General features: G+C 38.2%; 1 protein-coding gene across 2 annotated transcripts in view; it reads right to left on the bottom strand.

Annotated features, from left to right (window-relative positions):
* GABRG2 (gamma-aminobutyric acid type A receptor subunit gamma2) overlaps positions 1–966 on the bottom strand; it is a 60,996-nt gene extending 60,030 nt beyond the window's left edge. For both annotated transcript variants that reach the window (XM_069869049.1, XM_069869050.1), the window contains exon 1: positions 843–966. In XM_069869049.1, the coding sequence (XP_069725150.1) occupies positions 843–949 (107 nt within the window). In that variant the 5' untranslated portion in view covers positions 950–966. The remainder of the gene's footprint in view (positions 1–842) is intronic.
* Positions 967–18,692: the final 17,726 nt, after the last annotated feature.

Genomic DNA, 18,692 nt, shown 5'->3' with positions numbered 1-18,692 from the left:
ACACATTTTTGCAAGAATGTCTGATCACAGAGTAATGCTTGGCACTGCAGCAATCCTCACACTGCCCTCCACTTTCCATTTAGCCACATAGGAACTCCTCTGCTGTTAAGATTTTCACTTCTTCCCGTTTGAGGACACAATACCCATAGGCAGCACGCGCAGGCTGCCTTCAGACAGTGCGTGCGTCGGTGCGGGGAGGTAAATGCCACTGTAAAAACTCATCCCGCAGGATCAGGAACAGTGCTATGTTCTATGGCTTGTTCCATCAGCATTAAAGCATTCCAGTGAGTGGAAGATGCCGGCAGCTGATCTCTGCCCGCCTCGGAGGATGCTCTGAGATCTGCATCCCTGTCCTTGGTCCTACATCCCTGCGCTGGCTCCTTCCCGAGGGAACAAGCACACAGCGCATCCCCGTACACAGCGCATCCCCGCACACAGCCCAGGCACAGCCATGATGTGGCTGCTTAGGTGAAAACAAGCACCAATGCACTGATATTCTGCCCCCAAAGCACAGCTGCATTAAAACTCCACTGCACTATGGCAAACAATAATTCAGAGATAAAAGGCTTCATTAATATGCCATCCAATTCCATGTAACACCCAGCGTGTGCCACCATCACACACACCCGCTGCTTACCCTCTCTGTCCATTTCAGAGCAACAACGATTGTATGAGAAATAAAACATTGTAAAATCTCAGCTGCTGGCAGATAGATGAATGCAATGCCACTATCCAAACCTTCAAGCATTCCCAACGCAGCTCCGCAAATTTGCAAACAGATTCTTCACCCCCAGCCCTCCCTCCCCCCACCCCCCCAAGCAGAATCAGAAAGCACATCTTACCACTGGATGAGAGAGAGGAACAGAAGTGCCCACACCATCATTTTGAGAGAAAATGCAGGATTCAAGAATGCAGTGCTCCCCAGGCTTGTTGGATTTGGCGGAATCATCTCCTTTACTCCCCCCCACCCCCCTTAGGTTTTTTCCCCTTTCCTCTTGCTTGCAGATGGATCCGTCCCCTTCTTTAAATTTTTTTGGTAGTGATTCTCCCCCCCTCCCTATGAGGTCCCGTCAGTGGGATGATACATTGCGCCCAGCTGCGGGAATTAATATGCAGAGGGACAGAAATTAGATCTGCACAAGCCCTTTGCAGATATAATCAGAAAACGTCAGCTCAGGCAGGAGGCAGCAGCTTCCAAATCTAGGGGAATAATATAATTGGGAGAAAAGAAAAAAAAAAAAAAGCAAAACCATATACGCTCACAGAATAAAAACAATCAAGGAAAGAATAAACACATAGACATGCACACATTTACAGAGCCTCTCACATACGTGCAACAAAATGCAATAAAACAATAGAAGGAGTAGCTGAGAGGGAAGATAAAAAAAAACAACCAAAAAAAAACCCCCAAAAAACCCAAAACAAAACACAACAAAGAATAAAGCAATGGAGCTTCTGCCTGAATGCAGATTAACTCTGAGGTCAAAGTGGAAATGATGCACTCTGCTGCAGCACAGATTAACACATGCGTGGTGTCAGCTGGGGTGCTTTTTAACCTTTGATTACACATATGCAAGCAGCCTGGATTTTCATTTTAGAGGCGAGAAGGATTTGGCAGGCATAAAAAAGGAGGTTGGAAAGAAAAGCTTGCCCTATGCTGCTGAGCATCTTCATTTTTCTAAACAGCCTGGAAATCGTGATTGCAAAAGGAAATAAAAAACGAAAGGATGGATGGGGGTGTGGAAAAGGGAGGGATGGTTGTTGCTAAGTAACCCAGGAAATGGGTAAATCAGCATTGGTGGAGTCAGTATGAATGAGGTGATTTATTGTGTGATAGGATTAGGGGGAATATGCAAGGTTTTTATCTCCCCTCCCCCTAATAAACTCAAGCTCCATAGACACAGGAAGTGTTTCCTGGCCAGAGGGGAAACACTAGACTGCTATAAAAGCTGGACCTTGACAAATTTTGAAACGAGAATCCAAAGCCTCATTGTCCAAAAATGCAATTTAGGAGACACTAGTGAACTAAAAAATTCAGAGAATCTCATGATTTCCCAAAGTAAGAGCACTTCAGTATAAAATAGGTACTTATACCATAATTTACAATAATAGATTTTTTTATCTCTTCAATTTTTTCTGCCCAAACCCAAAGTGAATATAGACAGTATCAAGCCTCCCCAGTACCGTTTATAAACTGGGAGATTGATGTGCAAGCATAATCACCAGGAACTGAGAGATGTGACTTAATACTGCTTCAGTCCAAAGCCTGTCTTCTAAAACCCAAGGGAGAAATAGAGAAATAATCCTTCTAATGAACACTTAAATTGAGAGAAAATTAAATGCACCTAATAGAATGAATGTATCAAAACTTCCCTCTGGACTGAGCGTGGTCTGAACCAAGTTTGACGCTTGGCTCCTGCTCAAACCTGCCAGTACCCAGGCCAATCTGGTGATATCCAATGTCCAAATGCAGAATGAAATGTATGCATCAAAAATAGATAGTTGCAGTAGTTGCTGTCCCAGATTCTCAAAATCCTTAGATCCAGCCTTCAGCTATGAAGCTAATTTTTTTTCTCTCCAAACACGGTATATTTAAGTATGACAGTAAGTGATGGATCAATATTGTTAGCTGAATGAAATTAATTTTGCCTCTGGACAGTTGTGTGGTAGTTTGAGCATATATCTCAAACTGTCACTGTCTTTTTATCACTGTTTCCAAACAAAGTGACAACTTATGAACCTGGTTCTTAATATTTCAGGTCAGTGTTCTTATTAATTACATCACTTCACCAACTTGTGGAGTGTAGCCACTTCCATGATAAAAAGCTATAAAACATTACAAATGCTCTTCCTGCATCTCTCTCTCTCTCTCTCAGTGTATATATGTATGTATGTATGTATGTATGTATGCATATTCAAATATCAATGTTTGCTCGTGGTTCACTTTGTTACCTGTGAACATGACACTTCTGTGATTTTATTGCTCTAAACGCTCTCATCAGTCATCAAAACATTCTGTTGAAGATTAACCATGCTGTGTATAGCTTGATGAGGAAATCAACATTGTTTGTAGCTAAGAATCTGAACTATACAAATGTTTATTGTCTTAGTTACAGCAAATGTGGCTGCTATAATGTAGGGAACAGGGCTTTACACTGCATTTTATTTACTGAAATTTGTCCCATAGCAAAATGTTTCACACCCTTCTCATCTGAAAATAGTTCCTGGACAAAATTGTTATGGAGTTTCACTCCAGAAGTTCAGGTCATTATTCTTGTTGAGAGAGGCAAAAGGTCTGCAATAGAAGAAAAACCTGCTGGTCTTATATCTTAAGAGTTCTTTCCAGGCTTCTCATGACGTAGAGAGCATGTCAAATGGAGTTAGGGACTGCTACACTAATTCTTGACCGCATAGAGTTCATGAAGATGTACAGACTTGCAGCATGTTGGTAATGTTGTGGGTATTCTATTAGCTGCATCTTATATTCATGTTGTTAATTGGATATCGATGTGTTTTGATTGACAAGCATACACTGAAGATTGTGTAGATTGTTTTGCATGTTAAAAGTGATATCATCATTTTATGATCAACTTCTCATTTCAGAAACTTTTCATTTCCTTTTATTTTCAGATATGTGCAATTGACATTTAGGTACCAACCAAGAGCTGGAGCTTTCAGCCTCAAATACAGTCAGTGGAGCACACAAAATCCAAGTCAGGTTTTTCAGTGCTCCTAGATATCAGAGCTAACATCATTTAGTTACCAAAATACTTGACTTATCCACCAATAATCAAGCAATAGCAATTTTGGCTACAAATAATTTCAAACGCAAAATTGTCCTTGCAGTTCATTGCAGCCTTTAAGGAAGAGAAAGCTGAACCAGGTTATATGCTCGATGCATTTCAATGTTATAATCTCTGGTTATGATAACATTTGCTGGGAAAAAAATTGTTTATCTGTAGCAGATGTAACTGCTACAGAAAACAAAACTCAAATAGGCTGTTTTCTATTTGAACATCTCTTTGAAGCACAGGGCTTTGCTTTTTGTGCCCACAAGCTTGGATCAGACAGCGATGTTTTAGAATTCCATCATAATAAATTATCCCAAAGGTCCAAATTTACATCAGGACTCTGCCTAGTGTGAAATGTTTTCCTGACACCTTTTGTGTGATAAAACCCATCCCACATAGTAACTTACCCCTGAGCACAAATGTGGCATCTTCACAACAAATGAAATAATTAAAGGTTTTTTTTATGGATAAAATGTCTTATGAAGACTAATTAAACAGAGAGAGTTTGTTCCAAAACCATACATTTTATATCAGACCAGAATAATATTCAAAAAAGTATCTTAGTATACTTTGACAGACAGCTTGTCTGTTTACCAGGAGGTTCTCAGATGCCATCAATTTCCCTAGGTGTCTGTATCTTTAAGCCCAAAGAAAATATGTCCCTTACTCTAAAATTATTTTCCCTTCTGTAACAAACATTACATTGTGCATTACAAAGAAGAAAAAATATATGAATGGAAAAACAAATGCAAAACCTAAGTATTATAAAAGATAAAGTAAAAAAAAATCTAATAATAAAAGAGGACACTGTCAATGTTAGCATAGTTTAGCCAATATATGCACAAACATACATTCATATCTGGAAGTTCTTTCTGTTTCAGTCTGTAATTCCTTGTGTTGCTTTAGATAAAACACAAAAATAGAATGCTAATTTCACTCCCTCTCCAGTGACATGATTTGGGTAACTATTTTTTATGGGTCGTGTCAAGGTTGGTTTCTTAAAGGCAAAAGAAGGAAACATCTAGATAGTGTTATTGTCTAGTGATGATTTAGGAGGCTGTTAATTACATATCAAGTCATGTTTTGATGCTTAGAAGAATATATTAAGTGTTTCAAAATATTTTTATCCAAAAATAAAATATCCTAGTTCTAAAAAAAGAAAATCCTTTGAACTACTTGACTTTATGTAATATCTTGTTTAAAGCTATACATAAGTATAGGTTTTATAGTAATAGCAATTACTTTGATAAAATTTTGGTTTCTTGCAAGATTATCCCAGCCAGGTTGGATGTGGCCTTGGGCAGCCTGATCTAGTGGGAGGTGTCCCTGCCCATGGTAGGGGGGTTGGAACTGGATGATCTTTAAGGTCCCTTCCAACCCAAACTACTCTATAATTCATTAATTCTAGATTGGCAAAGGCTCTAGGTAGATCTTATTATATAACTGGAAAAGCACATATAACCATTGTTTCAGTGCTACTTCTTAGAATTAAGATGATCCACTTGAGCTTTCAGAATAAAAGACTGAAGACTAAAAAGGCAAAAATAATAATTCTTTCAAGAAAGCCAAAAGCTGAAGCCAGTTTCTCAGAAGACTCAAGATACTGCATTTTTTAAAAAGCCAAAATCTTGTGTTGCTTGGGAAATGATTTCTTAAAGAAATATTTTGGAGCTCAGCAATAAAAAAATGGGAATTCTTTCTTAAAATATGTATGCCGTGGTATTTCAGGATTTTATGCAAAGTGAATATTTTTTCAGAAACATTTTTATTTAAATTGTTTCATCAGGCTTCTATTCCAGGCAAGCACTTTCCGAGTATTTGACTTAGAAGGAAAAGTGCTGGTAGCCTAAATACAACCAGAACACAAACCCAAAATACTGTGTTTGTTTATATGCTTTGATCTTGTGCTAAAACAGTAAAGAAAACAAGCTTTTGGCTAAGAGCTCTCTCACTGTACTTAGATTTACAAGCTCCTGCCAGCAACAGACGTAACAAATGCTATTTTGTGCTGTAAACATCTAAAATTCTTTTAACGTAAAACTGTTTCAGCGAACTGCTTTCCCCATCTCCCTGCCACTGGATTGAGAAAGCTTTCTTATCCTGTAATCTGCAGGACCCTGTTCCATTCTTATGTGCACAAATCACCATGCTGAGATACGTTCTGAGGAACACAATAATGGCTGTTTTCTGAACAGTTCTATTAATGCCTGAGGGAAATCTCTGCTCCACAAGACATTCAAAAAGGCATAATTTTCAGGAGCCATATATCGATATATACTCATATATATTAGTCTTTAGCAGGAAAGAGCTTAGGTCAAAACTCTGTTCAGTGTACAGCTTTTTCCCCATACCTTGTGATAAATCTCTAAGTTTAAGACCAATAACTTTTGAAATTATCCCAGGAAGGTAGTCTCTGCTTCTTGAAAGTCAAGCACCAAACTGAAGAGTGAAGGAGAATGGCAAAGTTGTCTTCCTCTCACTCCTGAGAGCATGGAGTGAGGGGCAGCAGACAGGCAGTGAGGTTGTCACTTCTGGGATGATGGCAGGTTCTTAAAGATGGAGGAAGGAGGGAACCAAATTTACATAATATACGTGTTCTTTGGGGTGAGTTCAGTTGTTTCAAGCGTGGTTATGATCAGCAGTCATTCAACAGATTTGCATAGTTGTTTTGAACGTTATCTTTCAGTACCTGCAAGGCATAAGGAAACTTGTATCTACTTCTATCCTTTATTTAGTGATGAGAGAGGAAGAAAAACAATGTGTACAGAAGCAGCACTGAATACCAAAGGAAAGACATATTAGAAATCTCAGGAAATAATTTTGAAAGGGTACTTTTCAATTAGTATGTTCTGGTACTTGATTATATGTGTATCTACAATACGCTTGCAAATATACTGTCATCTGTTGTGTACTCATGATAGGCAGGATTATTTTGTTCCATAAATGATTTGCTAATGTTCTGAAGCACTGTGTATATAAAAGAGAACTATCAACCCTCAATTATTTCCTACTGCTAATGGCCAATTTGCCGTTATATTGAAAGCATTCACTGTCACTCTATTTTAGACTAAGGCATAGGTGAGTTATAAAGTGAGGAGTAGTTTCTTGTATTTTTTCTTTAGATGCTCAGCTTAATTTTTTAACTTTCTTAATGAAGTGTGATTTTTTTATGCTTTTGGAAAATTAAAAATTTAAGAATTTATCTTATTTACTCTTACAAAAAAAAATAGCACTCTTCAGGCTGCTAAAGTTATTCATTTAAACTGTGCACATCTACAGCATTGCTTTTCTTACTCAATTCTTTTTCTTACTTCATTCATTTATTAGTTTTCCTAAACCTACAATGGAATAGGAACAACATCGATACCAGATATGTGGTTTCTGCACAAGAGAAAGACCTGGGCTACCTTAAGAGTGATTACTTTTTTTCAGAAAGAAGTATTTTATCAGATTCTTCCACAAATATGTATATTTTTTAGAAGAGTAAAGTCTGCAAAGTCCTGACAGGAGGCCACAGGAAGCAGCTTGAAATTCATTCTTAGAATAAAGCCAAGCTCACATCTTACAAACTTTGATGACAATTAAGAGCATGTTCAACTGCTGTCTAAACCTAATGGTTATCCAAGTCCAGTTCTTTCTTTGCACAAGAAGGTACAGCCTTTTTTTTCATTAAAAGAAGAGAAGGCCACTACTTAACAGAAAACAGTTCAACTTCAGAATGTCAGTTTTCACAACTATTTTCTCAGTATATTTTTGCTATTTCTTATTTTCTTTCCAGGAAGTTGAGATCTAAAAGTAAAAAGGTGAGATTTAGCTGTCAAAACCTGATTTTGTTAATCAGTGAGTATTTCAAGACATTGATCTCCAACATCTGTTTTATAGCAGACACTCAGAACTTGCCACTCTTTCTAGCAGATCCAGGCTCATTGACTTTTTCTGTGGTTGTCATGCCTTCTGTATAGAAAATCTGCTTTGACGTACAAGGTAGGTTTGACATTTTACTTAGTGCTCGCTAACACAGAACAAAAAAGCTCTGTATTTCCATGCCAGGTTCGGTGTTTCCTTTAAATAGTTTGCATAATCTTAAGTTCTATTTTGCTGTATCACTGTTTCCTGTGACTGCTATATTCAAAGTCTATTTCTGTCAGCAAAGCAGTATCTCCTCCCCAAGTACATGTGAGGAAACACTTCCTGCTGTTTGTGTAAGAACACATTTGAGCACTGTCCTGGTTTTTGTGCAAGATGAGTGGAGCAGGAAAGTCTGTGACGAACAGACCCAAGTACTGAGGTCTGTGCAGCTGATGCTGCAGAAGTCTTTACAGGCAGCCTTGCCCAGAGAATGTGATGTCCATTCTGTATAATCATTAGAAATGGGGTTTGATATTTGCCTCCAAAACAATAACAAATGTAACAGGCCATAAAGAATGTCTTTTCCTGCAGAAAGGAAGCAGTTCATTCTCTCCTTCTAAGAAGAAAAACTAGAAAAAAATCTGTCCTAAAGTGTTACGTTAATTAAGCAAGAGTAAGAATACATGACAGTATAAATACCAATATAGTATTCAACATCTTTTGTTTATTCTAAATTTGAGTTCCAAGGCTGGTTTGGGTTTTGTTCATGTTTATGCATTTACATAGTGCTGAAGAAGTCATGTCATAGTATGAACTGGTTTTCTGTTCAGACTAAGCTCTTTTGATCTCTATAAACAAACTTTCAGCATCACATTTCATGCAGTGAATGCAAATACACGTTGGAAATGATACCTGATAACAGCCCACAGGTGCTAGCAGGCAGGGAGGACACATTTTGAACCCAGACTTCTGATATTGTGTATGGTATTCTTACGAGCAAAGTAGGGGTATATGATCCACTTCTAGGAATTTGGTTTCAGTTATTTTCGATGGTTTGCTTTTAAAATACAGGTGTGTACTGAGTAGTATTCATCAGATATTTATTCTGGATTTCTTATTACTACATCTGTCAATTAATGATCTGGATGATAGTATGAATAACATCCTTACTATATTCAGTAATGATGCTAAGTCAGAGGCAGGAGGTGGCTGTTCATGGTAGGTAATAGGATTAGACAAAAAAATCTAAATGGATGTTAAACACCAAGATAAATTTCTGAGCATTCAGAAAGAATGAACAAAAGTCTCAAAAAACATTTTCAAAGGAAAAGTGAAAAAAAAAAAGGGTAGATGCAGTTTAGCCTGAGAGTAATTGTGCCAAGTTTTCAAGTAGGTACTTGTGGAATGAGGAAGGGAATATTTATTGGACAACTTGGAACAATTTCTTGCGTACCAATCCCAGAGCACTGGAACAATTTACTGAGGTCAAATACATACATAAATAAAGAAATTTTATTTATATGTATATAAGGTCACTTTCATGTTGCTTTCTATGACTGATAGGTGAGTTCTATGTAGAACTTAACGGCCTGAAATTAAACAAACAGAGAATTGTTCCATTAAGCTTTTAAACACAAAAGTAAAAAGAGGCAGTCTCCTACATATCTTTCTATCTGTAAGAACTGATAGATATTCATTCCTTCAAAAGGTTAAGGAGCAATGAAAACATTTGATGCCACAAAAAGAAAAAAGCATGTATTTTTCATTATTTAGATGAGAAGAAAATTAGTGAGGAACACCATGCATATTATTTAAGGCATAGAGAAATCAGGTATATGAGTTATATGAGTTATATGAGTTAAAAAGCAAATGGAGAAAAAGTAATGGGAAATTCAGAATATTGCTTACAAGATCAAAAAAAGATGAAGGTGAGGGGAAGTGATTTCCAAGGAAGTTATATAAAGTTTATAGCCTCTTTTCATCTCTGTCTCTCAAGTTCAGTTTTCTGACATGAAAGCCTGCTGCTAAGCAATGACTTTCAGGAAAATACTCCTAAGAAAAACCTGTACCTTATTACTTTTCATGTTATTTGGTCTTGTACTACTTACGGCATACTCAGAACTGCAACTGCATTGAAAATCATTTCAAATTGCTGGGACTGCAAGAGACCTGTAAGGCTTTTATTCCTCTTTCTTCTTTGATTGTCTGCTTGCCTCTTTTGTGTGTGTGTTTTGTAAACATTAAAGAGTAGTCATTCTCTTATAGTGTCCTCTTTTGCACCTCTAAGTGATATGAACCATATAATAACAAAAAAATGAGATCTGAATCATCCTTTTTCTACAGAAATGTAGATTGTGTGATGATCTCTGTTGCAGACTAGATCCTAGCTTTTACCTGTGTTAATGGAGTTTTGTTTCAATGTCTCTCTATGGTTTAAAGTTCTCAAGAATGTCCCAAAACATAAACTTACTGATATCTCAAACAATGACTCATCAAGGGAAAATGAAGAGATGTAGCTACACATCATCCATATCTGCCACTTTAGTAAGTCAAGTGTATTCTGAAAGCAGTATTTCCACTAATGAGAAGGCTTATGCTCACCTCTTTGTCCTTACCTGGTTACCATAGTTTATTTTCTCAGATGAAATGAGGTTTCGGAAGATGATCTGAGGCCATATGGTGGCTGGAAGTACAAAAATCATAGGAATTTATTATTTGACTCTTTTCAGTATTATAAAGCTCTCCGAACTGGGACTGGGAATACAAAATCTCTCTAAAAACATGTCATAGAAAAATGTAACTCGTTGTCAGGCTGCAACCTGAGGCCTGAGTATGTTGTAGGGATGTACTCGCAGAATTAGACAACGGGCAGGGAGGGACTGCAAGGGGTATCATCCAGCCTCCTACTCAAAAGCAGTGTCAGCGCTGACTGAATTTAAGCTGGACTTTGCCTGGCCAGATCTACAAAAGCTTCAAGGACAGAGATTTTGTAACCTCTCTAAGCAGTTCATTCTGGACCTTATTTATGCTCATAGTGAATTATTTCTCACTTCACTTTTATTTGACCCTTTTCTCTGGCACTGCCTTTGAGCCATCTCCCTGGGTTCCTGGGGAGCTGCTCCATGTGCAGCCACTTTCACGGTCCTCTGAGGACTCACTCAAGTTTATGAATAATTTTTTCTATTGAGCTCCACAGAAAGACACAATGCTCCAGATATGGTCTGACGAGGGCCAGGTTAAGGTGTATGATGACCTACATACTGTTTGCTTTCATCACTACCAGGACACAGTTATCCTGTTTCTTCTTGCTTCCCTGCCAGTCAGTCCTCCACCCTTACCTGGGTGGGGCATCAGTCCATCCTCTATGCAGTACTTTGTATCTGTTCTTGCTGAATTTCATGGAATTCCTCTTGGCTCACTCCTTTACCCTATTGAAGCCTCTCTGAATGGCAGCCCTGCTCTCAAGCACATTGGCAGCATGCCCCAGTTTGGTGTCATCCAGACATTTGATGGTGATATGTCCAGTCTCCTCTAATATAGAATTTTATTAACAATAAAATGTAAAATGTAGACCTGCTAGCTAAACCAGATGGAGAATAGATATAATTCATATTTCATTTACATTAAAGAAATATTGTAAAATACCATCACTGGCAACTTCCAGATGCGATATATTTTTTTATTTATTTTTGCCTCCTTTTTATACTAGGTGCTATGTGTACATTGTCATGATGATATGAAAAAAATATCTGTAAGCTTCTTGTATTTTCAATGGAAGCTGGTGTAGTTTCCCAGTTCTCTTACAGTAAAGGCTTTATTATCAGAGGGGCTGTTACAACTAATGAATTCATGCTTCAACACAATCCCATTAGAACTTCAGTAAATTAAACTGCATTTTAAAGCAAGAAAAACTGAAAAAAATCTCAATGTAAGTTCAAATAAATCTAAACATACAAAACACTATAATGTTTTGTCAGGTTAGGATACTAATTATTGTTAGGAATGGTAACTATTAAACAAGTGTGCTTTATTATAATCAATCATGATTAGACAGAATTGCCTAGTTTGAAATCTGAAGGCCTTGAGATGTGTGTGCTATTATTCCAGGGGCTTGGAATAAAATAAATATTAATGTATATATTAGTAAAATATAAACAAGAATAATGGAATTAAACCAACTACTACTATGCAGCCACATTTTGAATATCCCTGTATCTATTGTCACTGTCAGATACATAGAACGAGACAGAAATTAAAATGGGAGATTCTAAAATTTTATCCACTTAAAAATGAAGCTTCTCACGGAGTGGTGAATCAGTGGTGAATTGATATCGCAATAAACCATTAGAATGAGGCTTTCAAGCACTTTTTAATTATTGATTAAAAGTCACACACTCCTCTTTCTTTAGAATAGCTCAGATGCTATAAACCAAGATTATTTTCCTGAAAATTTTCATCTTTTTCACTCAGCAAGTATTGATTTAATTTTTCAGACTGTTCCCAAAGAACAAGCCAAGAAACAAATGGTCTCTGCTCTTCCATCTTTGTCAGATGATGTCGACAACAGTGATGTCAAAGTAAATCCAGGAATAAAGGCTAACCTGCTGCTTTTACATCTGGATATTTAGCAGTAGATACCTGACTCATTATTTAAACTAGAATTCAAAACCAAATGGTTTTCAACAAAATGGTCCTTTTTTCAGAGGTGCTTCTTAAATAAGTTTTGTATAATTTCAGAGCAACACTGAGGACCAATAGAAGAAATTTTTTGCCTTGGAGGTAGCATATTTGTATAACCACCAGTAAAATATTTATTTATTTGTGTATTATTCATCAGAATTTATAGAATCATAGAATCATAGAATAACCAGGTTGGAAGAGACCCACCGGATCATCGAGTCCAACCATTCCTATCAAACACTAAACCATGCCCCTTAGCACCTCGTCCACCCGTGCCTTAAACATCTCCAGGGAAAGTAAATCAACCACCTCCCTGGGCAGCCTGTGCCAGTGCCCGATGACCCTTTCTGTGAAGAATTTTTTCCTAATGTCCAGCCTAAACCTCCCCTGGCGGAGCTTGAGGCCATTCCCTCTTGTCCTGTCCCCTGTCACTTGAGAGAAGAGTCCAGCACCCTCCTCTCCACAACCTCCTTTCAGGTAGTTGTAGAGAGCAATGAGGTCTCCCCTCAGCCTCCTCTTCTCCAGGCTAAACACCCCCAGCTCTCTCAGCCGTTCCTCATAAGGCCTGTTCTCCAGCCCCTTCACCAGCTTTGTTGCTCTTCTCTGGACTCGTTCCAGAGCCTCAACATCCTTCTTGTGGTGAGGGGCCCAGAACTGAACACAGGATTCGAGGAGCGGTCTCACCAGTGCCGAGTACAGAGGGAGAAGAACCTCCCTGGACCTGCTGGTCACGCCGTTTCTGATCCAAGCCAAGATGCCATTGGCCTTCTTGGCCACCTGGGCCACTGCTGGCTCATGTTAAGTCGCTGTCAACCAACACCCCCAGGTCCCTCTCCTCCAGGCAGCTTTCTAGCCAGACTTCTCCTAGTCTGTAGCACTGCACAGGGTTGTTGTGCCCCAAGTGCAGGACCCGGCATTTGGCCTTGCTAAACCTCATGCCATTTGACTCAGCCCAGCGGTCCAGCCTGTTCAGATCCCTTTGCAGAACCTCCCTGCCCTCCAGCAGATCCACACTTCCACCCAGCTTAGTGTCGTCCGCAAACTTGCTCAGGGTGCACTTGATGCCTTCATCCAGGTCATTGATAAAGACATTGAACAGGGCTGGACCCAGCCCTGAGCCCTGGGGAACCCCACTTGTCACTGGCCTCCAGCTGGATTTCACACCATTTCCCACCACTCTCTGGGCCCGGCCATCCAACCAGTTTTCCACCCAGGAGAGTGTGCGCCTGTCCAGGCCAGAGGTGACAGTTTCCGAGGCAGAATGCTGTGAGAAACCGTGTCAAAGGCTTTACTGAAGTCCAGGAAGACACATCCACAGCCTTTCCCTCGTCCAGCAGCCGAGTCACTTTGTCATAGAAGGCGATCAGGTTAGTCTGGCAAGACCTGCCTTTTGTGAACCCGTGTTGACTGGGCCTGATCACCTGGTTCTCTTGCATGTGCTTCATGGTAGCACTCAAGACCACCTGCTCCATGAAACAGATTCTAGGGACATAGGCACGTGGCAAAGCTTACAAGTATAGACTGAAAACTGAAATTTAATGGATTTCAATGGAGATATGGGAAATAAAAAATTAAGAAATTTGAACTTGTTTTAAAGCTAGTGATCCTACTGGCTCTGAAATAGCTTTTATATTTGAAATTTCTTTCATTCTGCTCTTGAAATAGGTAAGCTCACGCTACTGCACAAAGTCCAGCTTTTAAATACCTGGACAGGGAAACAAGCAACTATCCAGCGCTTCTCAGACGCCTTCTCCCTGAAGGGTGAGAGAGAGCACTGCTGTGCCCCTGTGCTGCCAGCCCCCACTGTTCTCCACAAAGGCTTCTTCTCCAGAGGAGAGAACAAAAAGTGGCATTTCTTGCAGGCAGAGTGCACTCTTGAGGTATGAAGGGATTTAAACCGCAGGTTAGAGTACATTAATAGACACAGTCTTTTTTTTTTATGAGTGTAGTTTTCTATCTGAGTGTAAGACCGTTCCTACTTTCAGTTAAACAAACATTGTTCTTTGAGACTGTTTCCACCCAGTTGCATTTCTGAGATGTTCATTCCAGGCTGTTGTTGCACAGTGGTAATGGAATATGTGGAGGTTTTTTTCAGGGAGGAAAAATACTACTTAACACTGTTTAAAAGAGACAACAGATGGAGAGACTATTCAAAATAATCCTCCCTAATGGACATTGCAATCGCAGTCCTGCAGAAAGAAAGAGGAGAAAAAAATCTCTTTGTAGCATCTGTGAAAGGAAATCCTTGGAAAACAAATTAATTAGGCTCTTTTAAACAGAAATATGACTGCGCAAAGACCCAGAGTACATAACAACATGTTTGCTTAGTTGCTTCCTTCCATTTTATATATGGACGGTTTAACTGAATTTTCAGATGTGTTCAGTCAGATCACATTCCCAACCCTGCTTCTTTTACACCACTTCAAAGTATGGACAGAAATTTGCTTAAGCAGCTGGGAATTTCTTGGCTTCTGGTTCCCAAAGGCAATGCCAACCAAGCTTAGGCCAGGTCTTTTGCTTCTTATTCTTACCCTTCTCGCCAAAATAGAAATCAAAATAGAAAATTCTCTCTTTTTTTTTCCTGGAATGCCATCCATATATGCAAATATTTCTTGTCATTTCTGTTTTTCTTTTGGCAGTGAATAAACAATAAACTTCACATAGTTCCTATTAATTTTTTAGTGTAATTAAATCATATTTTCTTTTTCTATTTGTTGATCTGGGCAGTGTCTCATATATTCCTTTGTAGTGTCTAGAGGCTAATTATAATACTTGTTCTGCGTCGTAATGTTCACTACAGCTGCTCTCTAATATGTCAGTTCTGTATTTATAAGTAGACAGTTTTCTTTTTTTCCACAGCTCACTTTTTCAATTGTCTTGCTGTTTCCAGAATTTGCATATTCATTGTTTGGCTGGATCTATTAAATTGTATGGAAATAAACATAGATATTCCCTGTAGCAAAATGTCACATAATGAACTCCAGTGCTACTAAAATGAGTTAAACTGAGGGAATGAAACAGAAGAGAAAAAAAAAAAAAACCCTGTGCTGGAAATAGGAATGTGAACAGATGGCTTAAGTTAGCATTTTTAGAAATTGTATTACATAAAGTGGTAGGAGGGGAACAAAAAAGGTAAATGGCAGTCTTTTTAATAGTAGAAATGTTCTGTTGATGCTCTCTTGTCTAAGCTCATTTACAGTAATGAAGTAAATAGATAGCCTTAATAAATGGTAGCTATTCTTTCTCTCTTCTATGGATACGAAAACTGAAAATCACACTGCTAAATAGTACCAATTTCAACATGAAACAGGTTAATTCGTTAAACTGGAATTGTAAGGATGCCTACAATAATTATGAGTACTTGATCCTTGTGTTCTTTTAAGACTTTCGTATTTATTTGAAAGAAAATATTTATTATTTTTCAGATCTGCACAACTTATTTGCAAATTAAATTCACAGTAATATTCATCAGAGGCATTCTGCTACAATGTATTTCCAAAGGAAAGTGGAATGCCTCTAGTTTCTGGCTTGGAGCTGTCTACCATACTTCATACTTGATTTCTCCAATATCTAACTCTTTATTTAGAAGCTCAGTTACTACCCAAAATTTTGTAACATTGCCAAGAAACTTCCAGTCAAATTCAGGCAGCACTTCTTGTTTTAGTGCATGAAAAGAAAGACAGAGTAAACTCAGTTGCATATTCTGCGCAGTGAAAGTTTATTCAACAAAGTAGCTGAGACTAGAAAGAAAGGATTTTTTTCTGTTGTTATATAAAATGGAAAGTAGACAGATCCTCAGTTGACTGCTAAAGTGTTGCTGGCATCATATTAAGACACAGTTACACTCATGAGATTAAAGAATGCAGATCATGTTTAAAACGTAAAGACTAGGACCAGAGATGCAATGATTCTGAAAATGGTTTGGGATAGTGGTTAATGATTGTATCATGCCTGAGAAAGTTGCAATCTAAAACATTGAAGTGTTTTGACATATTTTGCTTTTAGGCAGCTGGTTAGGATATGCACTTTGGACGTCAGCAATGTAGATTTGAATTTATTTAGGCAGAAGAAGCCTTGAACCTGTAACAGAAATGAATGTTTAAAAGCTTTTTTTTAATGAAAAATGCAGGCCTGCCTGATATAAAGGAGAAATCAGCCATATCTGAAATTTGTTGAAACACTCTTCATTACATGTGCTCCAAAAACCTTTACCAGACTGATCAGCTAGGATGAGACTTGGAGCAAAACGTAAAATGTATTACTTCTGATAATGATTAGGAAGACCAGTAACAAAACTAATCAGCAGAGTCAAAACAGGTACAGAGGGTAAAAGCAGATTCAGTAGCATTGGAAATCTCTTGCTATTACCATCTGGGCCAATCAAGGTCTCACAGAAACTGAACAACTGCTGACAAGAGTCATACATAAAAATGTAAGTGCCTACACCTAGAAAGAAAGTTCCCTTCAGGCCCTTGAATTCTTTTCTGAGTCTGAACAAACACACAGAAAATAAAAATAAGAACAGAGGATGAGAAAGAGCAAAATGAAAAATTTCTAAAATATGCATTTACCTACCAAAGACTGCGTTTTAGTAAGCCTATTAAGGCCCAAAACACAATATGAGTTACAATTTTAGATGGTAAAATTTAGTATTCAAGTCAGATGTTCTTTACTAATTTATTAGCTAAGAAACTTTTCTTAGTTATTTATTTAAGACCTGCTATCTCTCTATTCCTGTCTAAAGCAATTTTTAGTACAAGTATTAAGCACATTTCACTGAGCCATTTAGTTTGTCTATAATACATCTTTCTGATTAGATAAGACTTGAGCGGCTGTTCAGAATATAGCCATAAACCATTTTATGGCTGTGCCAATTTCACAAGGAAAATCATAGAAACAGAATAGTTTGGGTTGGAAGGGACCATTGAATGTCATCTAGTCCAACATCCCTAGAATAAGCAGGGACATCTTCAACCAGATTAGGTTGCTCAGAGCCCCATCCAACCTGACCTTAAATGTTTCCAGGAATGGGACATCTACACCTCTCTGGGAAACCTGTTCCAGTGTTTCACCAGCCTCATTGTAAAAAAATTCTTCCTTATATCTAGTCTAAATCTATCCTCTTTTAGTTTAAAAACATTACTCCTTGTCCTGTCACAACAGGCCCTGCTAAAGAGTTTGTCTCCATCATTCTTATAGGCATTCTTAAGTACTGAAGTAATGGGTTCTTGAGTCCTGAAAGGCCCAATAACGTGTCCCCAGAGCCTTCTCTTCTCCAGGCTGAACGAGCCCAGCTCTCTCAGCCTTTCTTCACAGGGGAGATGTTCCAGCCCTGCAATCATCTTCGTGGCTTCCTCTGGACTTGGTCTAACAGATCCATGTCCTTCCTGTCCTGAGAGCTCCAGGTGGGGTCTCACCAAAGTAAAACAGAGGGACAGAATTGGCGCCCTCAACCTGGCCGCACCTGTTTTGATGCAGCCCAGGGCAGTTGTCCTTCTGGGCTGTGAGCACACATTAGTGGTTCATGTCCAGCTTTTCATCTACCAAACAAGATAATTTCATTATATTCACACCTTTGAACAAAGTAATACTTCCTTACATTGTAAACAACTATTTTCCTGTATCTTTTGACATTTTTGCCATTCAAAGAATATGTCATTTACAATATGCTAATCAAAATCTTATAGGAATCAAAGTTCTTCTGTGAGCAGCTATGATGGATCATGTAAGTCTGTGCAATGTGAATGAATGCATAAGTGATTTATTTATGCTCTTTTGTATTTGGGGTTTGTAATCATGTTTAATATCATGTTCTTATTGCATAACCTCACAGAAGTATTTTCAAATAGACGATGGATAATCTAATTATGTAATTTCTTAAGATAACATGAATTTAAAGAGTGCTGCGAATGAAGCTCATCATTAACAGATTTAGCTGCCTGGAGAAACTGTCTCTCTCATTTTAAAAGCTTTCTCTACGACAGCAAAAAAAGGTAAAGAATTATTTCCTCTGGATTTTTTTCCATTTTATGCCGACAGTATTTGTTTAAAAGCACAGACAAACATTGATGAGTGTATCATTCAGACAAAACACAGGCTAAGGGATTCATACAAATGTAATTCCTTGTTTTGTTTAATAGATATATTAAGGACTAAAATTAAGCACTTTATAAAATAGAGCTGTGCTGTACTCGGATCAGAAGACCATACTGCAGTCAGATCCTCACTTCAGCTGAACCTCTACCATTCATAAGCTTTTAACACAGCACTCACAGGATTTTTCAGATTTTTAAGCAGTTTTTAGACATCTTTCACAGTTTCTGTAACCTTTCTTGTAGATATTTCATTGGCCTGTTTGCCTGCTCACTGACA

The sequence above is a fragment of the Phaenicophaeus curvirostris genome, chromosome 15 (genome assembly GCF_032191515.1).
Source record: "Phaenicophaeus curvirostris isolate KB17595 chromosome 15, BPBGC_Pcur_1.0, whole genome shotgun sequence".
In the NCBI taxonomy this organism is placed as follows: Eukaryota; Metazoa; Chordata; class Aves; order Cuculiformes; family Cuculidae; genus Phaenicophaeus; species Phaenicophaeus curvirostris.
This window is presented reverse-complemented; position numbering and strand designations above follow the sequence as displayed.